At 47.0% G+C, this 19,096-nt stretch overlaps 2 protein-coding genes across 2 annotated transcripts in view; one reads left to right on the plus strand and one right to left on the minus strand.

The window, feature by feature from the left end:
* Positions 1 to 19,096, minus strand: part of RALGPS1 (Ral GEF with PH domain and SH3 binding motif 1) — a 392,441-nt gene that overhangs the window by 156,097 nt on the left and 217,248 nt on the right. The gene's annotated exons all lie outside the window — the stretch shown is intronic.
* ANGPTL2 (angiopoietin like 2) overlaps positions 13,415 to 19,096 on the plus strand; it is a 24,189-nt gene continuing 18,507 nt past the window's right edge. The window contains exon 1 of the mRNA XM_007944321.2: positions 13,415 to 14,231. Within this exon, the coding sequence (XP_007942512.1) occupies positions 13,415 to 14,231 (817 nt within the window). The remainder of the gene's footprint in view (positions 14,232 to 19,096) is intronic.

Here is a 19,096-nt window from a genome sequence, read left to right on the forward strand (position 1 = left end):
TCAGAATATCCTACAGGGCAGAGCCAATACTGTGGCCACCCTCACCACCTACATTGGAGGGCCTTCCAGGAGCCTGAGGGGGGCTTTATGTCTGGCACTTGGGGCTGAGACCACCTGTAGCATCTTTGGATCCTAAAAGTCCACACTAAGGAAAAGTGCTGATGCAGTGACAAAAGGAGCTCAGGTACACCTGATGCCAGCGTTACAGAAAGAGCATCTACCACCCACAAGAGCACCACTTGTCTATTGGTCTCCTGAGCAGAACCTCATGCATGAGAAAAGTGAGCTACCTCAGTGCTGCAGGAGGTCTCCAAACAAGAAGACCAATGGTCAGGCTTGTTTTGGGGTTGCAGAGGAAGAGGCAAGGCTCTTCCCCCCACCCCACCCCCCATCACTAAGTCTGGTCACAATGTATGGCCAGGGCCAGCTGGCTCCACTCCAGCCACAGGCCACAGCCAACGCTGGTGCATCTTAGATCAGGAAAGTAGCTTCTGTCCCATGGCCCCTAGAGGTTCCCCTTGAGCTCTTGGAAGCATTTTGAAAAGCTGATGCTAAATATTTGCTTCTCTAGTTCAAGACCTCTGGGGCTGCCAAAGCCACAGGTTTCCCTGCACCAGCCAGAATAATGGTGGCTCACTGTAGGACCTGAGCTCTTTGCAAAGCTCAGGCTGAGCAGAGATATTGATTGACATGTGCCTGGCTAACAAAAATGGCACTATTACTCAGTAAGGCAGTCTTGATGGAACAGACATCATAAGCAGAGCGAGTAAGCCAGTTTGCTATCCACTCTCGGAAGGAAGATGGGGCAATCTACTTCCATAGTGATACTGCCTCGGAAACCCAAGGAGGGGTCACTAGGAGTCGGGTCCGACTCGATGGCACATAACTAATAACTTCTATCCCACAGTGATTTACTAAGCATCCACTAGGCTTCCTAAGGCCCATGGATTATTTCATTTTATCCTTATCACAACCCTAGGAAGTAGATCCTAGAAGGCTCACTTTAAGTAATATAAGTAATTTGCCCAAGGTCGCATAGTGATTACATGGGACTCAACCCAGTTTTGTTTGTTTCCAAACTCCATGCCTTTCCCTACCTCACTCTACAGCCCGATTCAAGGTGACTTGACTTCTCTTATCCCAACCCACAGAGCATCCAGCTTCCAGGTCTATTTTGGTTGTTGTCCTATGGAAGCTTACCCTATTTTGATGTATCATTTGCTCTTCACAAAAACCTACCTCTGAGCAGGGCTTTGAATCAGTTACTCCTGGTTCAGTCATGGCCAACGAAATGACACCAGAATGGACCCAAATTTGTAAAATGTATGTGTACCAGAATAATAACCAGAATGGGAAAAATTATGGATCAACACCCTGTTAGAAGTGTAATCTCTCTCTTAGAAAACAAAGACAGTGTACACATTGTATAATAACCAAATCTCTTGATTAGCACAGTCAGAAACAACGGTGCCTGGCTCAAAGATGGCAGCCAACCACACCACCACTTTGAATGTGTGTTACTCTCCACAGTCCTGGCTGTAATCCAATCTCCCACATCAGGCTCCTGAAAGGGTTCATGACACCTCTTCCAACTCTCCCATTCCAGGGCTCTGACCCATAATTTTTCCCATCCCAGTTATTGTTCCAGTATACCCACATTTTACAAATTTTGGGCCATTCCGATTTCTCTGTGTTGGCCACGACTTAACTGGTTCAAAACTATTTTAAGCCCTGCCTCTGAGACAAAATAAAAATAACCAAACTAATTGCTGTCGAGTCAATTTGACTCATAGTGACCCCTCCTTGGATTCCTGAGGCAGTATCTCTATAGAAGTAGATTGCCCAGTCTCCTTCCGAGGGTGGCTGGTGGATATGAACTGCCAGCCTTCTGGTTAGCAGTCAAATACCTAAGGCAGTATGCCACCAAACAAACAAACAAAAAAAACAAACTCACTGCCATCAAGTTGATTTTGACTCATAGCGACCCCTCCTTGGGTTTCCGAGGCAGTGTCACTACGGAAGTAGATTGCCCAACTTCCTTCCAAGGAGTGGCTGGTGGGTTTGAACTGCCAACCTTCTGGTTAGCAGTCAAATGCCTTAGGCACTACGCCACCAGAGCTCCCCAAATAGGCATTATTATTACCCCTCTTCCAGATGAGTGGTGTTAAGGTCAGTGAGAGGTACTACAGGGATTCCAACCTAGGCCTCCTGACTTCAAAACCTGTACACCCTGGGATGCTATCTCTCACAGCAGCACCACAGAACTCTGGTACCAGTTCAGTGAGGGCAGAGCCTCAGGGAAACATTTGTTTGTGCATTTTTTACAACCCTACTTGGAGACTCTAAGGTTTCAGAATCAGAACTCAGGTCTTCATGGTCTACAGCAGGCCATACTTGAGCAATTCCTGAGAAATCATCAGGGAGATGGCAAGTGGTAGCTACATTAGAACAAACATATCAAAAAGCAGCCCCGCCTAGAGTTCAGCATCCGGCCTCTCACTGAATCACATCCCATTTAATCTGAAATGATCTCAATTGACAGCAGTCTGATGGGGGAGGGGAGGAATGAAAAAAGGGTAGAGATAGAGCTCTGGTAGCATAGTGCCTAAAGCACCTGACTGCTAACCAGAAGGCTGGTGGTTCAAACCCACCAGCCACTCCTTGGAAGGAACACTGGGCAATCTACTTCCGTAGGATACTGCCTCAGAAACCCAAGGAGGGGTCGCTATGAGTCGGGTCTGACTCGACGGCACATAACAACAACAACAACAGAGTGAAAACAAGTATTGAGTGTCTACCATGTGTTGGACGTACAGTGGAAAGCAAATGCAGACCCAGACCTTCCTGTCTAGAGCTCATAGCCCCACAGGAGGAGGTGGACAGTGAATCCAATAATCACACAAATGCACAATTGTGAGAAGGTTGCAAAGAAGAAGCATGCGACACCCAGCAAGATGAATAGTGCTGTCCCATTTTACAGAGGTAGAAACTGATGCCCAGAGTGTGTGGCATATCTCCCAAGGCCTCTCCATTAGTGGACAGAAAGCAAGAATTCAAACCCTGACCTGACAAAGCCTATGCTCATTCTATTCCAGCTCACTGCCATCCTGGACAAACACACTGCAGAAATCTCAAGAATGAATCAATTCATTGAATAGTGTTTCTTGCCTATGAATTTATATAAAACATCCCAAATAGAAGGGTTATTCAGCCACTGGCAGCATGGAGTTTGTGATGATAGATAGGTCACATCAGAGATCTCATTCTAAGGGTAGTTTCTATGACAAATACCACATTCCTTTGCTTATAATGTGCATCAACTGTAAGCCATATGACTGATTTATGACAGCTTAGGGGAGAGGTTAAATGATTCAATGTCCTGTTACATGTAACCATCAATTGTAAGATACTTTCTAATCACAAAATGTTAAAATGTTGGGTGGTGGGAACCATGCCTCTTACAATCAAGCTATTATGCTATGCTAAGTCTGCTCTTTGGTGAAATTAGCCTGTCTTGGGGTCAGCAGTCCCAGGGCCTCAGTCTTCCCCAGTCCTTCAGAAAGGCAGGCCCAAGACCACTGTGGAGATACCCAGAATGAACTCAATTCTAAGAGATGCCTTAAGACCCACACAGCTCCAGGCATTCCCCAAGTCCTGCCTGAGAAAGTCCCTCTCCAACCTTTAAGAGTGAAAGCCTGTCTGTAAGTCACTGCTGAGCCCCCAACACCCACTCAGGGACTGGTGGAGAAGACATGATGATGAATAAATGGGATAAATGAAGGAAGGAAGGATGAAGGTAAACCTTGGACACAGAATCTCAAGCAAACAAAACCTCTCACACCCAGGGTGCCATACCATTTCCGTTTGGTTGTCCAGCTAAGATCTCTCCTGGGACGTCTTCCCTCTTACCTCATCCCTGTCTCACCCTATGGCCCAGCTCAACCCCCACTCAAGCTGGATTAGGTTCCCCACAGCCCTGTGAACCACCCCAGTATCAGGACACTGATCACTGCTGTCTCCTGTACTACTGTGACTCCCTTGAGGGTAGGAACCTTTGCCTGCCTTGTTCTTGTTCTATTGCCAGCCCCTGGCACAATGCCTGGCACAAGGGACATGCTCAGGAAATATGTGAATAAATGAAATCCTTGAATTCCTATTTAGTAAACAGGTGGCATCATGGGGACTGGATATTCAGAGGGAGAATCAGTCCTGACCCTACTTTTAAGAAGCTCATAGTCTAAGAATATTCAACCAGATGAGGCCAATCTGTGTCTTGGGTGCTGTGATGGAAGTACCGACACCCATACTATGGGAGTTGGAGAAGGAAGTGGGAAACTCACTGTGAATATATGGCTTCAGAGGGAAGTAGACTCAGGAAATAAACCTAGAGAGGAAGAAATGATGTATTAGCTAGAACTATGGGAGCAGGTGCTTGAGGCAAGAGCAGCAGCACGTGCAAAGTTGGGGAGACATGAAAACACAGGCTCTGTTTTTAAGTAAGGCAGTGACATGATAAGATATGAGTTCTAAAAAGACAGCCCAGGAGCCACACGCAATGTGGCTATCCAAAGGCAGGGAGGCCAGTTAGGATTGTGTGGGGAAGAAACCTGGCTCTAGAGCAGACAAACCTGGGTTCAAGCCCAGCTCCACCACTTTATGGCTCTGTGTCCCTGGGCAAGTGACTTCATTTCTTGACTCTATTTCCTCATCTGTGAAATGGAGACAATCACAGCCCCTGCCACACAAAGTTCCTAAGATTAATGAGATGGGCACACAAAGTTCTTATCCCAGTGTTCAATGGACGAGCTCATCTCAACAGGCCAACGTGGCCCTGGTGCCAACTGCCCTGCCTGGCCCAGAAGAGCAGCTCCAGGTGAGGCCTGGATTTGCCAAGAAGCCACCCGGGGGCAGTACTGCCCACACAGCCCCTGCTGCTCCCTCTCGTCTGAAGCTCCCCCAGTTCCAGGGCTCTGGAGCACACAAGCACTGTTGGAAATGCAGCAGCCAACTCAGAAGCCGGGCTCTAAGATGGCTTCTGCAGACTCTCCCCCGCCTCTGCTCTATTGGCAGAGGCTCCTGGCACTGAGGGCCCAGTGTGCGCACTTTGGGGGAATCTCAAAATGGTTCCCAAATAATGCACTATGAAAAAGTAACAGCAGTGTCCTTGTCCCTCTGGCAAAGGCAACCAGCTCCCTACTGCCTAACCACATCCCCTCTTGCCCTATGATCTCACAGTGTGACCACAGCCTGCCTCTTCTGTGAACGCAGCCCTTCTCTGGAGCCAGAAACTCAATAGTGCCAGCAGCACATGGGTCTGGGCCATTCAACCCCCCAAATGCTACTCTTCCAGGCAAATTTGCTCCTAGATTATCCTTCTCTGGTTCATGAGCACACGTGTGTGTGTGTGTGTGTGTGTGTGTCGGGAGGGGTGCTAAAAGAATTCAATATCCTATTACTTGTACGTAGCAACTGTAAGATATGTTCTGATCACAGAAATGTGGAAATGTTAGCTGGGGGTTCGAAACCATGATTTTTATAATGAAGCTATGTAAGGGCCAGGCCTAGGATACAGCAATACAAATGGTTGGCTGGCTGGGAAGGCAAATGAATAAATGGATGGAAGACTAGATGGATGGGAAAATGGTTTATTTCCAAGACCTTATGAGAGCTGAGACAGGATCTGGGAATTGGCTCAAGACTCCATGGATGCCCACACAGCCTTTTGGTAGGGAATGATTCACAGGATTCTAGGCTGGGAGGGGATGGCAGTTGGAGATCTGGATACTCCCTCTGGCCTCCAGGCTGGTGGTGAATCATCTAAGACAAATGGTACATAGTCCCTTCTCTGGGTTTTCTAAGGTGAGGATGCCACTGCTCACCTTAGATGCCCATTTTGGGGTCTCACCACCTGGATGGTCAAAAGGCTCTTTCTAATATCCAACAAAGCTCTCTCCTGTGCTGACCTGAAACTGTTTCAACGTATTCAATCAATAATGACTAAGAAGTGATCTGTAACCCTGCCATTTAACAAATAAGCAAGCACCTTTGATTCACAGTGGTTGGAGAGACAATATTTTTGATGTAAGGACACAGACCTTATAGTCATACAGTGAAATTGTTCTGATATTTACTGCCAACCAGCCTTGGGCAAGTGACCTAACCTTTTGGTACCTAGGTTTCCCCTACTGCAAAATGCTGCTAATAATACTTTTCTCCTAAGTAAGGGAACCATATAATTTATTGCCCAATAAGAACAGTTTTCAGAGTGAAAGGAGGTGCATTTGAGTTGTGGTATTGGTGAAGGATATTAAGTGTGCTGTGGGCTTGCAGAAGAATGAACAGATCTGTCTTGGAAGAAGCACAGCCAAAATAGTCCTTAGATGCAAGGATGGTGAGTTTTCATCTCATATACTTTGGACATGTTATCAGGAAGGACCAGTCTCTGGAGAAGTACATCATGCCTGGTAAAGTAGAGGGTAAGTGGGGAGAAAAAAAAGTAAGACCTTCGACAAGATGGATTGACACAGTGGCTGCAACAATGGACTCAAACATAGCAACAACTGGGAGGATGGTGCAGGACTGGGCAATGTTTCATTCTGTTGTACACAGGGTCCCTGTGAGTTAGAACCAACTTGATGGCACCTAACAACAACAACATTGATAATTACGTAACACAGCAGGCCTCAACGGGGCAAACCAGGGTCCATCGTCCCCTACTCAGAAGGTTGTTAGAGTCCAGGAGCTGGAGCACAGAGAGCACAGTTGGACACACAGAAAATTTATAACAAGTAAATAACAGCTGTTATCAATACTATTGGGCAAGTGCTTAGCTGGGTCCTTTAGGGCCTTTTCTTCTGGATTTATCTTTCACCTGGACCCCTCCCCTCTTCAAGATTACCAATTGGTTTGAGTCCCACCGTGCTAGCATGCCATACATTTCAACTAATTTTAATAGGAACAACTGTATCAACACTGAAACTTTTGATTTGTCTCTTTTTGGTCCTGCTCTAGTTTAACAATCTTGATTTTGTGTTCACATCCATCAGACACACTCAAACTCAGCTCAAGTTCCTAACTGCACAAAACCTAGACATGAGGGGCCAGCTGGGCACACTTGGGACCAGGCAGCAGTTACAGATTCCCTCAATGACTTGGCAGAGACCCCATCCTCAAGCTTCTTGCAGTGCTGGGGTACCTCCTGTGGCTTGGACTCATGCTCAGCCATCTGTGATCACAGAGCAACAGGGCAGGGCTGGCTGGGTAAGAAGGCATGGGCTCTGTGAGACTTCCAGGCAGGACTACAACCTGAATAAATGATGAAATATCATTCTGAGAGCTGGGTCTAATTCAGAGGTTTTCCTGGGATCAGTAGTCGTGGGGATCTCACGAGCTCTTCTGTCTTCCTCCTCCTGGGAGGTCAGAAAACAATCTCTCTTCACTTTGGCACTTCTGTTTCTATACATTAAGCATGGTATAGAAATGTATAGAAACTTGGAAGTGTATTTTGGGGTTCTGGTACCAGCTCTGCCACTAAGTAATGCAGTGACCTTGGGCAATAGTTTCCTCACCTGCAAATGGGGATAACTGTCAATACCCTGCCATTAAACTAACAAGCATCTTGTGGTATTAGAAAACTATTATGTGTCATACAAAGGTTGTAAATGTGAGTGGGACCCTGGAGTTGCATAGTGCACAACTTGGCCCCCTCCCAGGACAAGTGGGAAGATTAAAGGAGCTAGTGTACATAATAGCTTTGGTCACAATAATAATCTGCTGTAATTATTATTTGTGTTTTTTCAATCCTAAGCTTAGAAGTAAGAACTCAAGAGAGGGCCCTGGTCAGCTGCTTCTACCACAGCACAGGATACACAGGTCTGTCTTTTGAAAACGATTCTTACACAAAGTGGTCTCTCATCTGGGCTGCAGCACCGTGGCAGTGAGAGGGATATGGACACACGGTGTGTGGCCCCACCACACTAGGCCAAGTGGGGGCACTCAGAAGCAGTCTACTGGAGGCTGGGTGGGACCCAAGCCCTGGGGAGGCTGCCTCCCAGTGTGCAAAGACAGTCACGTGGCGTGGTCACGCCAGCCTCACTTGTGGGGAGGGAAAACCCATGCATAATGGAAACTCCTCACAATACAATGTGGAAAAGCAATTTTAAGAATCATTTGTATTTTGATTTCTAAGCCAAGGAAAACAGTTGGATTTGCTTTTCTTTGTCGGTCACAGGGAAGAAACTGAGGAGCATCACTTTGATTGGAGTTGAGCTCTTCTCCAGGCCTAAGATGGCTGGAATGCTGGGGTTTCTTCTCTTGGGAAGCAATTACTTGAATAAATATTAAGAAAGCAAAAGTAAACAAACTCATTACTGCCCATTAAGAACTGCCAAGCTAGCAAATACCTAGGTGGGGTAGGGTGGTGGTGGAGTGTGTGTGGAATCTTTAAGGAAAATAAATATATGATTCCAAGGCCAAGGTGGCACAAAAAGTATGGTCCTTGGTGTCAGATAGAACTGAGTACCAGCCCAGCGCTGCCTCTTACTTGCCATGTATTCCTAGGCAAGTCACTTAGCCTGTCTAGGTTTCAGAGTCTTAATATAGTGGGGGGTGGGGGTGGGAATAACAACCTTACTAGATTACCTAGGACCCTCCATGCTAGGTTCCCAGCACAGTGCCATGTTCCCCCGCCCTCCTTCTCATAACCCAATCTGCTCCAAGTCAATCCCTCTAAACCCAGGCCCCATGGAAACTTAACAGTATGACCCAAAATCTTACAGCTTCAAGATTGGTTCCACTACTAGCAATGTGACCATAAGCAAGTTACCTGACACTTTTTTGAGCAACAGGCATAATAATAATAATAACTAAATGAGATAATGTGTATCCAAAGGGCCTTGTGAACTTGAAAACCTTTGTAGGTGTTAGTTGTCAAGTTCGGTTTACTTTTTAATCTAAAAATTACAAGAAATGTTCCTTAAAATATCACAGTCTATAATAATGTTTGCATGTCTCTTGCCTTCCCATCCTGTACCTGGCACGGTGTGAGATGCTAGAGACACCAAGAGAGGCAGGGACCACTTCAGGGCCTGGATAGCGAGGCCAGATAGACCTTTTGCATCAGAGCCCAGCTCTGTGACTAGATCAAGTGACTCTGCATCCTCCTCTGTAAAATGGGGAAAGAGTGGCATGTCCTCATAGGGTTATTGTACAGATTCAAGGAAATGATAAAAGCACTCAACACAATGCCTGTTGTATTCAGCACTCCATAATGTGAGTTTTTATTGTTACCATTGTTGTTGTCTTTGTTATCATATCCCATTTACATGGCTCCAATCTCTAGTTTCTGAAGTGCTCCCATGTTCCTTACCTAGTGTACAAGGCAGATCTGATCGCCTCCATTTCACAGAAGAGGCTTAGCCTTTGGGATTTCAAGTGCACAGAGCTTTGCCCAGGGAACTGTGAGAGCCCACACTTGGGAAAGGAAGAACTCAACTATAAACAGTGCAGTCCTCCTGGATCTTGAAGCCTGGAAAGGTTTGGAAAACAATCCCTACCTGGAAACAAGCTGCCTCCCTGGGGCTCTCTGGCAGCTTCTTGACCAAGGTGGAGGCTTGAACGGCACAGAGAGGTGTTTGTCACCAGCTGCCGCAGGTGAGCAGCCTGCAGAAGGCAAGAGCCTCAACAGGCCCGCCCTCGCCAGGAGGGCTGCTTCTCCCCATTGTTCTCAAGCAGGCGCTGCCGCCAGCACAAGAGCAGCCAAAGTGCCATTGGAAACCAGGCAAACACTGACAAACTCAGCCTGGTTTCCACTGACATCACTGCAGCCCTACCTTGTAGCAGAACCCGAACTACAAGGCTCATGCACACCTTTCTCTGCCTGGGCTGGAAAGGCCAGAGTTGGCCACTGAACCACTCTTGGGTTTTGTCATTTAAGTGAATAACAGTTCAGCATGGTCTTGGGGAGCACACAGTATGTTTTGTAACTGCTTCCTGGCTGGCACAAAGTGGAGCCAGCACCCAGGCTGCTTACCTGGAAAGCCTTCAAAGTGGCCTGGGAAGACAAGACTTTTGGGTCCTGTGCCATAGTTGTTAGGCCCCAGGGTGGCGCAAATGATTTGCACTTGACCACGAGCCTAAAGGTTGGCAGTTTGTTAACGTGAAATCAGAGAAGTGGTGATAGTAATGATTTTTTTATGACTAAAAACCAGATGAAGCACATTTCTGTGTAGTCATTAAGAGTTTGAAGGTTTCAGTTCATTAGACCAGGGCTGAGTCTGGTTGTACCACCTTCCAGCTGTGTGATCTTGGGAAAGTCATTTAGCCTCTCTGAATCTCAGTTTCCTCATCTATCAAATGGAAAGAACTATAGTATCTACTTTAAAAGGACATTGTGAGGCTTCAATAAAGTGAGAAAACACTTGTAAAATACTTGCTGCGGAGTCAGGTACTTAGTCAAACGCAGTTATGGATGTTGCTAATAAATATCATAAATGACCCCTCTGTGGAGTCCCCATGCCCCCTCAGGCAGTCACTGCCTCATGGCTCCCCCTGACTCTGGCGTATTCCTCTTCACAGCAGTGACAACAGTGTCTCTTTTCATTCACTCAACAAACATTTATTGAGCTCCTATACATTCCAGGCCAGGTGCCAGGCACTGTGAGTGGAGTAGTGACCAAAATAGACAAAAACCTTACCCTCACGGAGCTTACATTCAGGCAGAGGGGTGGCAGGGAGACAGAGAATATATGTTGGATGATGATAAGGACTTTGGAGGGGGTAGGTGGTGAGATCACAATTTTATATAACCAGAGAGGGCCTAACTGAGAAAGTGAGAACGCAGCAAAGGCCTGAAACAGGCGAGGGAATGAGCACTGAGCACATGAGGAAATGTTTCTACACAGGGAACAGCAGGCGCAAAGGCTCTGAGTTGTAAGTGTGCTTGGTGAACTTGAGGAACATCCAGGAGGCCAGCGAGGAGTGGGATGAGCTAGGAGGAGAGAAGTAAGAGATAAAGTCTGGCAGGTCACAGGGACCAGATCATGAACGGCCTTAGAGACCTGTCAACTTCTTCTCTGAGAAGTGGAGCCTCTGGGGTGTTCTGAACAAAAAAGTGACTGATCTGACTGCTGACATGACCACTCTGGCTGTTGCACTGAGAATATACTGTAGGATGGGCAAGGGCAGGAGCAGGGGTCAGTCTACTTAGACTAATGCAATAGTCCAGGCAAGAGGGGAAGGCAGGTTGCACAGGATAGTGGTAGGGGAAGTGGGGAGAAACAGTGGGATTCTAGAAATATTTCTAAGATATTGCTATTCTAATTTGGTGGTGAACTAGATGTGGGATATAAAAGAAAGAAAGGAGTGAAGGATGACTTCAAATTTTTTGGCCTGGGCAACTAAAAGAATGGAGCTGCCATTCACTAACAAAGGAAAAACCGTGGGATGAACAGGTTGGGATGGAGGTGTGAGTTCAACCAGGAACCAGTTAAGTTGGAAATGCCTAGTAAATATTTGAGTGGGAATGTCACAAAGGCAGTTGCATATATGAGTCTGGAGTCCAAGGGCATGGTCTGGGCTGGAGAAATAATGTGGGGGAGTCATCAATGCTTAAGGTCATGAAAGCCACAAGCCTGGAACAGATCACCGAAGTAGAGAAGAGGTCTGAGGACTGAGCTCTGGGCTCCTAGACATTAAGAAGATAGGAATATGAGAATGAATGAGCAATGGAGAATAAAGGAGGACCCAGTTAGACAGTAGGAAAGGATATCCTAAAAAGGAAATTCAAGAAGCGAATGATCACCTATGCCCCACACTGCTGAGAAGCACAGTCCTACATCAGATGAGTACCAAGAACAAACCTTTGGCTCTGGAAAATGGATGCCACTAGTGATACTGTGTAGAGCACTTGTACTGGAGGGGAGGGGGCAAAGGCCTGTTGGGAGTGGGCTCAGAAGAAAAACAGGAAGAGAGGAACTGGAAACAGTGACTATGGGCAACTTTTTGAAGGCTTTTACTAAAAAGAAGTGCAGAGAAATGGAACAACAGTAGCTGGAGAGGGGATGTGAGGTCAAAAGATTTTCTTTAAGTTGAGAAAAATAACTGCATGAGTGTAGAAAACACGTGATCATGCAAGAGTGATGGGGAGAACTGCGGAGCAATGACCTTGAGTAGGCAAGAGGAGGGATCCAGTGCACATCCGTCCCCTCCCTTTTGGCCTGGCTAACTCCTACTCATCCCTCAAGGGTCACTGTAAAGGTCACTTTCTCAGGGAAGCTGTCCTGACTCCTCTAATTAGACCAGTTCCCTGTCATAACCTTTCATTGTTGTTGTTGTTGTTATTTGCCGTCGAGTCGGCTATAATATTTCTGCTTCACAGCACTTACAAATCGGGTAATGATGTGTAAGCCCTGTGAGGGCAGAAGCTGGGTCTGTTTTGTTTGCAGCAGTAGCTCCAGCAGCTAGCGCACTGCTTGGAATATAGTAGATGTTCAATGGATAGCTGGTAAAGGAATGAATGGTCCAAGAATAGAACTGAAGCAAATCATGAGACACGTGTCTGTTTTTCACTCCCATCTGATTTCATCACGTTGCAATGACCATGCAGTTGCTGGCTGTTGCAAATATTTGGATTTAGAAGAGCTCAGTTGTTTGTTCCTGTTTGGGCTCTGTAACTTGGCTAACACACAGACTAAAGCCATGTGACTGGACACATCCTTCCACTGATACTGCCCACTAGACTGAACACTTTCAATACTGTGTCTAGCAATTCACTCATTTAACCAATATTTGCCAGGAGCCTGCTTAGCACAACACCCTCGGGATACAGGATTGAATCAGACACAGTAGCTGCCCTCATGATGCTTAGAGTCCAGCAGAAGAGATCACTACCAAAAAGAACTACGCATGTTGAAAACAGTGATAGATATGACAAAGGGAAAGTCCAAGGGGTTATGAAAGAGTATGGGGAGACAATAGTCTGAGAAGTCTGAAGCAGGAGGAGAGGAGAGATCAGACCTCCCTTTCTTTGCCTCTCCTCTCCAGCTTCAAGCTGCCTAAGGTTCTAGGCTAAGAGTACAGCAAATGGACTGTGGGCCTGGAGCTGGCTTTAGGAGCAGCAGGGCCATAGCGTCCTCCGTTTGCATGCTCCATTCCCTTCCCTTTTACTGTGTCTCCACTGAGGCCTGTCTATCTCCTTCTGTGGCTTGCAGAAGGACTGCCCTCCTCTCTAGCTCCAGGAGAGTAGAACATGGGCTCCTGAAGCTGCAGTTTTTACAAAGATCTACCTGCAAGAAGGCTGAGGTCGTTTAAGGCACAGGCCACTGGCAATGATGGGGACATAACTGATTTTCCCATTCTGTTTACTTTCAGGTTTTTATAGACTTTGCTCAAAAAGAATAACCATTTTGCAAGGACCATGAGGCCCCTGTGTGTGGCGTGCTTGTGGCTGGGACTGCTGGCCACTGTGGGAGCTGCTGCGGGCCAGGAGAATGGTTTTGAGGGCAGTGAGGAGGGCACGCCAAGAGAGTTCATTTACCTGAACAGGTACAAGCGGGCCGGCGAGTCCCCAGACAAGTGCACCTACACCTTTATCGTGCCCCAGCAGCGGGTCACAGGCGCCATCTGCGTCAACTCCAAGGAACCGGAGGTGCTCCTGGAGAACCGAGTGCACAAGCAGGAGCTAGAGCTGCTCAATAGCGAGCTGCTCAAGCAGAAGCGGCAGATAGAGACCCTGCAGCAGCTGGTGGAGGTGGACGGCGGCATTGTAAGTGAGGTGAAGCTGCTGCGCAAAGAGAGCCGCAACATGAACTCACGGGTCACGCAGCTGTACATGCAGCTCCTGCATGAGATCATCCGCAAGCGAGACAATGCACTGGAGCTCTCCCAGCTGGAGAACAGGATCCTCAACCAGACAGCAGACATGCTGCAGCTGGCCAGCAAGTACAAGGACCTGGAGCACAAGTACCAGCACCTGGCCACGCTGGCCCACAACCAGTCGGAGATTATTGCACAGCTTGAGGAACACTGCCAACGGGTGCCCGCAGCCAGACCCCTACCACAGCCACCCCCTGCCACACCACCCCGGGTCTACCAGCCACCTACCTACAACCGCATCATCAATCAGATCTCCACCAATGAGATCCAGAGTGACCAGAACTTGAAGGTGCTTCCACCCCCTCTGCCCACCATGCCTACTCTCACCAGCCTCCCATTCTCCACAGACAAGCCATCGGGTAAGTCCTTCTGGGATCCCCTTCCATCTGGGCCTCAGAGACAGGCGCCAGGCTTCCCTTGGCTGTGACCACAGTGGGGGAAAAGTCACAGCAAGTTGAAACCGGACCAAAAGACTTGTGCAATTCCCCCAGCAATCCCCTGGGCCAAGCTGTTAGAGTCATTGGGGTCAGAGGTGGACCACATTCCTTAGATGGATGCTTGAAGGTAGAACCAGGAAGCAGGAAGAATCTCAGAAGAGAACAAATGTTCTCTGGCATCTGAGGAAGGAGCTCAAGGCCTTTAGTTTTCTAGGCTCCACACTAGATGCTGAGGAGCTCTGGTGGTATAGTGGTTAAAGCACTGGGCTGCTAACCAAAAGGTCAGTGGTTCAAACCCACCAGCCATTCCACAGGAGAAAGATGAGGCAGTCTGTTTCCATAGAGATTTACAGCCTTGGAAACCTTGTGGGACAGTTCTACTCTGACCTAAAAGTCAGAAGTGACTCAGTGGCACTGGGTTTGGTTTTGATTTTTACACTGCATACTCTGTATTGGCAAATAGGATGTCTCTCCATCAAGCTTGTGTATTCCGGGCTCCAGTGCCACGTCTAGCAGACAGCTGGCATTTGGTAAGTACTCAGTGACTAAACAACAGGCCAAAGAAAAAGAAAGTACTATCTTTTAGAAGTGTGATGAACACATTTTAGGGCCTAGGGAACAGGAGAGAGTACTTTCTAAAGTCCACACACTCCCTAGAGTCTGCTATCAATGATGATTCAATATATTCTTAAATAACATGTTTCATCTTGAAATGATAATTCTCAGAGTACCCTTGTGGAGGAGGGTTTGGGGTTGCTGGTGGAGAGGAAGTGGCTGCAGTGAACAAGATACTGCCCTGGCTATTCTCATGTATATTACACAATTAACCCCTGAAGCTCCAATTTATGGACAAGTTAACTAAAGCTCTGAGAGGCTAAGTAATTTGCTCAAAGGCTTAGGATCTTCAAGCTGGATTTAATTCAGGCCTTTTGGCTTGAGGGCTGGCCCCTCTGTACTCCAGGACTCTGGAAATCCTCTCTTCTCGGGGGAGCAGGCTCCCCTGCCAGAACGTCAGCATGAGTTCAGCCCCCTGAAACTCAGTCCTCATTCATTCAGGACCTTGTTAGCCTTCCAAATTCACTGTCACACGAGAGTCATCTTTGCAAAACTAACCATGTATCTGCTCCAAGTCAGTGATTTTGATACCATTCTGTTATATAAACAGGAAAGCATTTTTACTGAAAATATCCTGTTTTACACTTCACACTTTTGACAATAACCACCAGTACTGGGAAGAGCAGCTTCTTGCTAATTCCTCTCGGCTACACCTGTGTGCAGGAGGGTAGCCAGTGCAAAGGACAAGGGTAGCACTGTTCACAGGTCAGTGGCGGGGTAGGGTGGAGAAACTGGATGTACAGTCTGCAGCCCTCAAAGGAAAGACCTCAACTGGGTGTGGCGGTAGAGAACATGTTTTAGAGCAGACTGACCTAGGTTTGAATCTTTGCTCTTCACTGATACTTCAGCAAATTAAACAAGTCATTTTGCCCGTGAGCCTCAGTTTCTTCATATGTCAAATGGAGATTAAAATAGTATCTACTTAAAAATTAAGTACAATACTGTAAAAAAAAAAAAAAAAAAAAAAAACCAAACTATCTGTTTACCATAGTGCTGGCCAATGGTAAATTTCAATACATGGTAGCTATTAGTCTCCTTTGATCTTGATGTCTTCTCCTTAAAACAAGGAGATTAAAATAAGCAAACAGCCCCTTTCTAGCTCTGGCGTTCTGCAGCTGATGACTGCCACATCTGTACATCCATCTGCTTTAAATCAAAAGCCCTGAAAGAAAGAGCAGGGTGTGTTAACATGTCTTGATAGAATACCGAGAGGGTGAAGCGTGCCTGTGAGCACAAAATGAAGGCTTAACTGAACGTCAGTTATAATCCTAACATGAGTCAGGCCCATTTCAGTGGTTACCTAATGGATCTTCTCTCTCTTAAACATCCCTGGTTTCTAACGCAACAATTTCAGGACATTCCTGAGCTTGAACTGAGCTGGTCAACACACAGTGTAAGATTGAAGACCTGAGTCTGCTCTACCCCTTGTTAGCTGTTTTGCTCATGAGAAAGTTATTTAATTCCTCTGAGCCTTAAATTTTCTCCTTTGTAAAATGGAGGTAAATGTCATAGTATCACAGGGCTGTTGTGGAAAATCAATGCATCAAGTACTATGTCATATGGTACATAGTATGTCATATGGTATGGCTATTCTGTGCCTGTTACAGTGCTAGATAAAGGGAAGCAGGTGAAAACACTGGTCCCTGACCTCCAGAAACTTAGGCTGGTAGAGGTGGTGCATGGATGAATACATCTGGGATCCATCTAACGCCTGTTACTTCTATCATCTAAAATCATCACCTCTGGGCTAACAAAGGATCTCTCTGGGAGGTGGCTTCTGGCATGGCCCAAGTTTTAGAACATTTGGGGAATTTATTTCATGTCACAAAGTACCTGAAATCAGGAATGCAGTGAAAACTCTGGGCTGTGTGGTCACTGAGATAATACTATAATGTGCTAAGTACCCCACAAGGGGTGTGTTACAGGTCCTGGGGACACATAATTCACTCTTTCTGGGGTAGAAGGAAAGGCTGGACTGAGGTGGGAAGTTCTGCACTGTGTCTTGAAGTATTTGTAAGAGTTCACCAAGTGGACTTGGTAGTTTGGAAACTGAGTTACTAGTGGGTCCCTGCTGGAGGAGGAGCCCATGCAAAGACCCAGGGGCACTGCCATACTTCTCACATCTCAAGTGGTTCTGACCTCTTGCATCTTCCACTCACAATTCAGGGTGGGCTTTGGGACAGGTGAGGGAGCCTGTGTGCAGTGTGTAATCCCAAGGCTACTATACTCACCTCATCTCTCTTTCTCCATTTAGGGAAGCATACTGGCATAGACGGGAAGATAATCTGAATGCACTGTGATTTACCTTGCTCCCTCTCTTCTTCTCTTCCTCCCTTCTTTCTTAGTTTGTAGCAAAGCCCTCATAGATTTTGGTACTTGATCACTAGTGACAACTTCTTGTGATCAATTCTTACCACTGATTTCTCACACGAGGCATTGCCAGCCGAGATTGAGCCCTGGCTGAAGAAGCTGAATGGGCAGATAGCTCCCATGAGGATAGAGCTGGAGAGGGCCCTGCCTTTTCCTGGTGTTGACTAAGCTGGAAAGGAAAAACAGACGGTCTTCCTCTAACCAGCTCCAAAGGCCTAGAGTGGGCCTTACCAGGTCTGTGACAGCCAATTGGCAAAGAGCTCTTATCAGGCCTATTCTGAGAGCCTGCAATGCAGGCTCTGGTCTGGAAGACAAAACCCTCTTCTGCATTCTCACCCAACAGATTCTTTGTTCCTGGGGACATCTCTCAGCCAGGAACACTTTTGCAATTAAACACCTTTGTACCCAAGTGCTGGCAGCTTAAAAATCTTTCATTCCGCAACCTCAGACCACAGGCTCTTTTCCTCACTGTCTGGGCCACTCAGCCCACAGCAAACCTTTTCCCAGGGGACTAAGGGAGCCTTGGCCTGCTTATCTGAAACTCACTGGCATGTTCCGGACCAGAGATAGGAACAGGCTGGCTGCAGGCCAGGCCCTGGCCTGCTGAGAGTCTGAGTGAAGGAAACCCAGGCATCTGCTCAGCTTCTCTGGCCTCTCACCTGTGTTTTGTCCTGTCTCTCTCAGGTCTGGCCAGACCAGTTAGAATGCTGCTCCATGGTGAGGCTTGAGCCATGGGTTACTGCTGCCACCCATCCACCCTTCCTCCCCTTCCTTACCTCTCTGCTCTTTCTCACAGTCACACATTTCTCCATCTCCTCTTCCTCTACACCTACACACACACACACACACACACACACACAGAGCTGTCAATCAGATCTGTTAAAGAGGAAGGTTGCAGAGGCCATTCTCTAAGATGCAAAGGAACAGAACAAGACAGGTGCCTCAGCTCTGGCCTTCTCCCGGGACAGGTTCTAGAAGTCTTGGAACACTATTTCTCAATTCACCCCAGGCAGAGCCATGAATATACAAACCCTGCCTGCATAGCCCCATCCTAGAGACCGATCAGGGAAGAAAAGGCATTGCTATCACCAGCTGCCGCAGCAAAGCTTGTCAGCAATGAATCTTGAAAACCAAAAAGAGTACTTCTTTACTAGCTGTTTCTTTTCTGGGAAAGAGAACATATCCAGCTGAGTTTGCTCCTCAATGGATAAGGAAGGGGCTATAAAATCTTTACAACTGTTAAGGGGCCTCTCAGATTGATAGAGACACAATCAGTCCATAAACTTGTAACTTCCAGGATACTGAGGTTCAGAAAGGTTAAGTAACTTGCCCAAGACAACACAGCTAGTAAGTGGCTCAATCAGGCTCAAACCCAAGTCTGTCTTAATCACTCTTGGAGCCTTCCCCTGGAAAGGCTAGAGGGAAACTAGTGTGAAGATCACTCTATGAATGCTTGATTCAGTCCCAGCTGCCAGTAACCTGGGACCTGACCCTCTATCAGTGTTTCATAGTACCAGAGTCCATGCAGTATCTTGAAAAACAGAGCTGGTGCACTGTTGTTAGAATGCTCTTGGTTCTGATGACAAAATGCACTCACAGAGAACGTTCCCATTATCACCCCACTCCTGCACCCAGGCTGAGGAGGAACCAATTCAGCTCTCAGACAGAAAACATGAGCTCTGGTAGCATAGTGGCTAAGACACTTGCCTGCTAATCAGACGGCTGGCAGTTCAAACCCACCAGCCACTCCTTGGAAGGAAGGTTGGGCAATCCTACTTCCGTAGTGATACTGCCTCGGAAAC

Source organism: Orycteropus afer, unplaced genomic scaffold (genome assembly GCF_000298275.1).
Source record: "Orycteropus afer afer isolate SDZICR_OR568_19922 unplaced genomic scaffold, OryAfe1.0 scaffold00123, whole genome shotgun sequence".
In the NCBI taxonomy this organism is placed as follows: Eukaryota; Metazoa; Chordata; class Mammalia; order Tubulidentata; family Orycteropodidae; genus Orycteropus; species Orycteropus afer.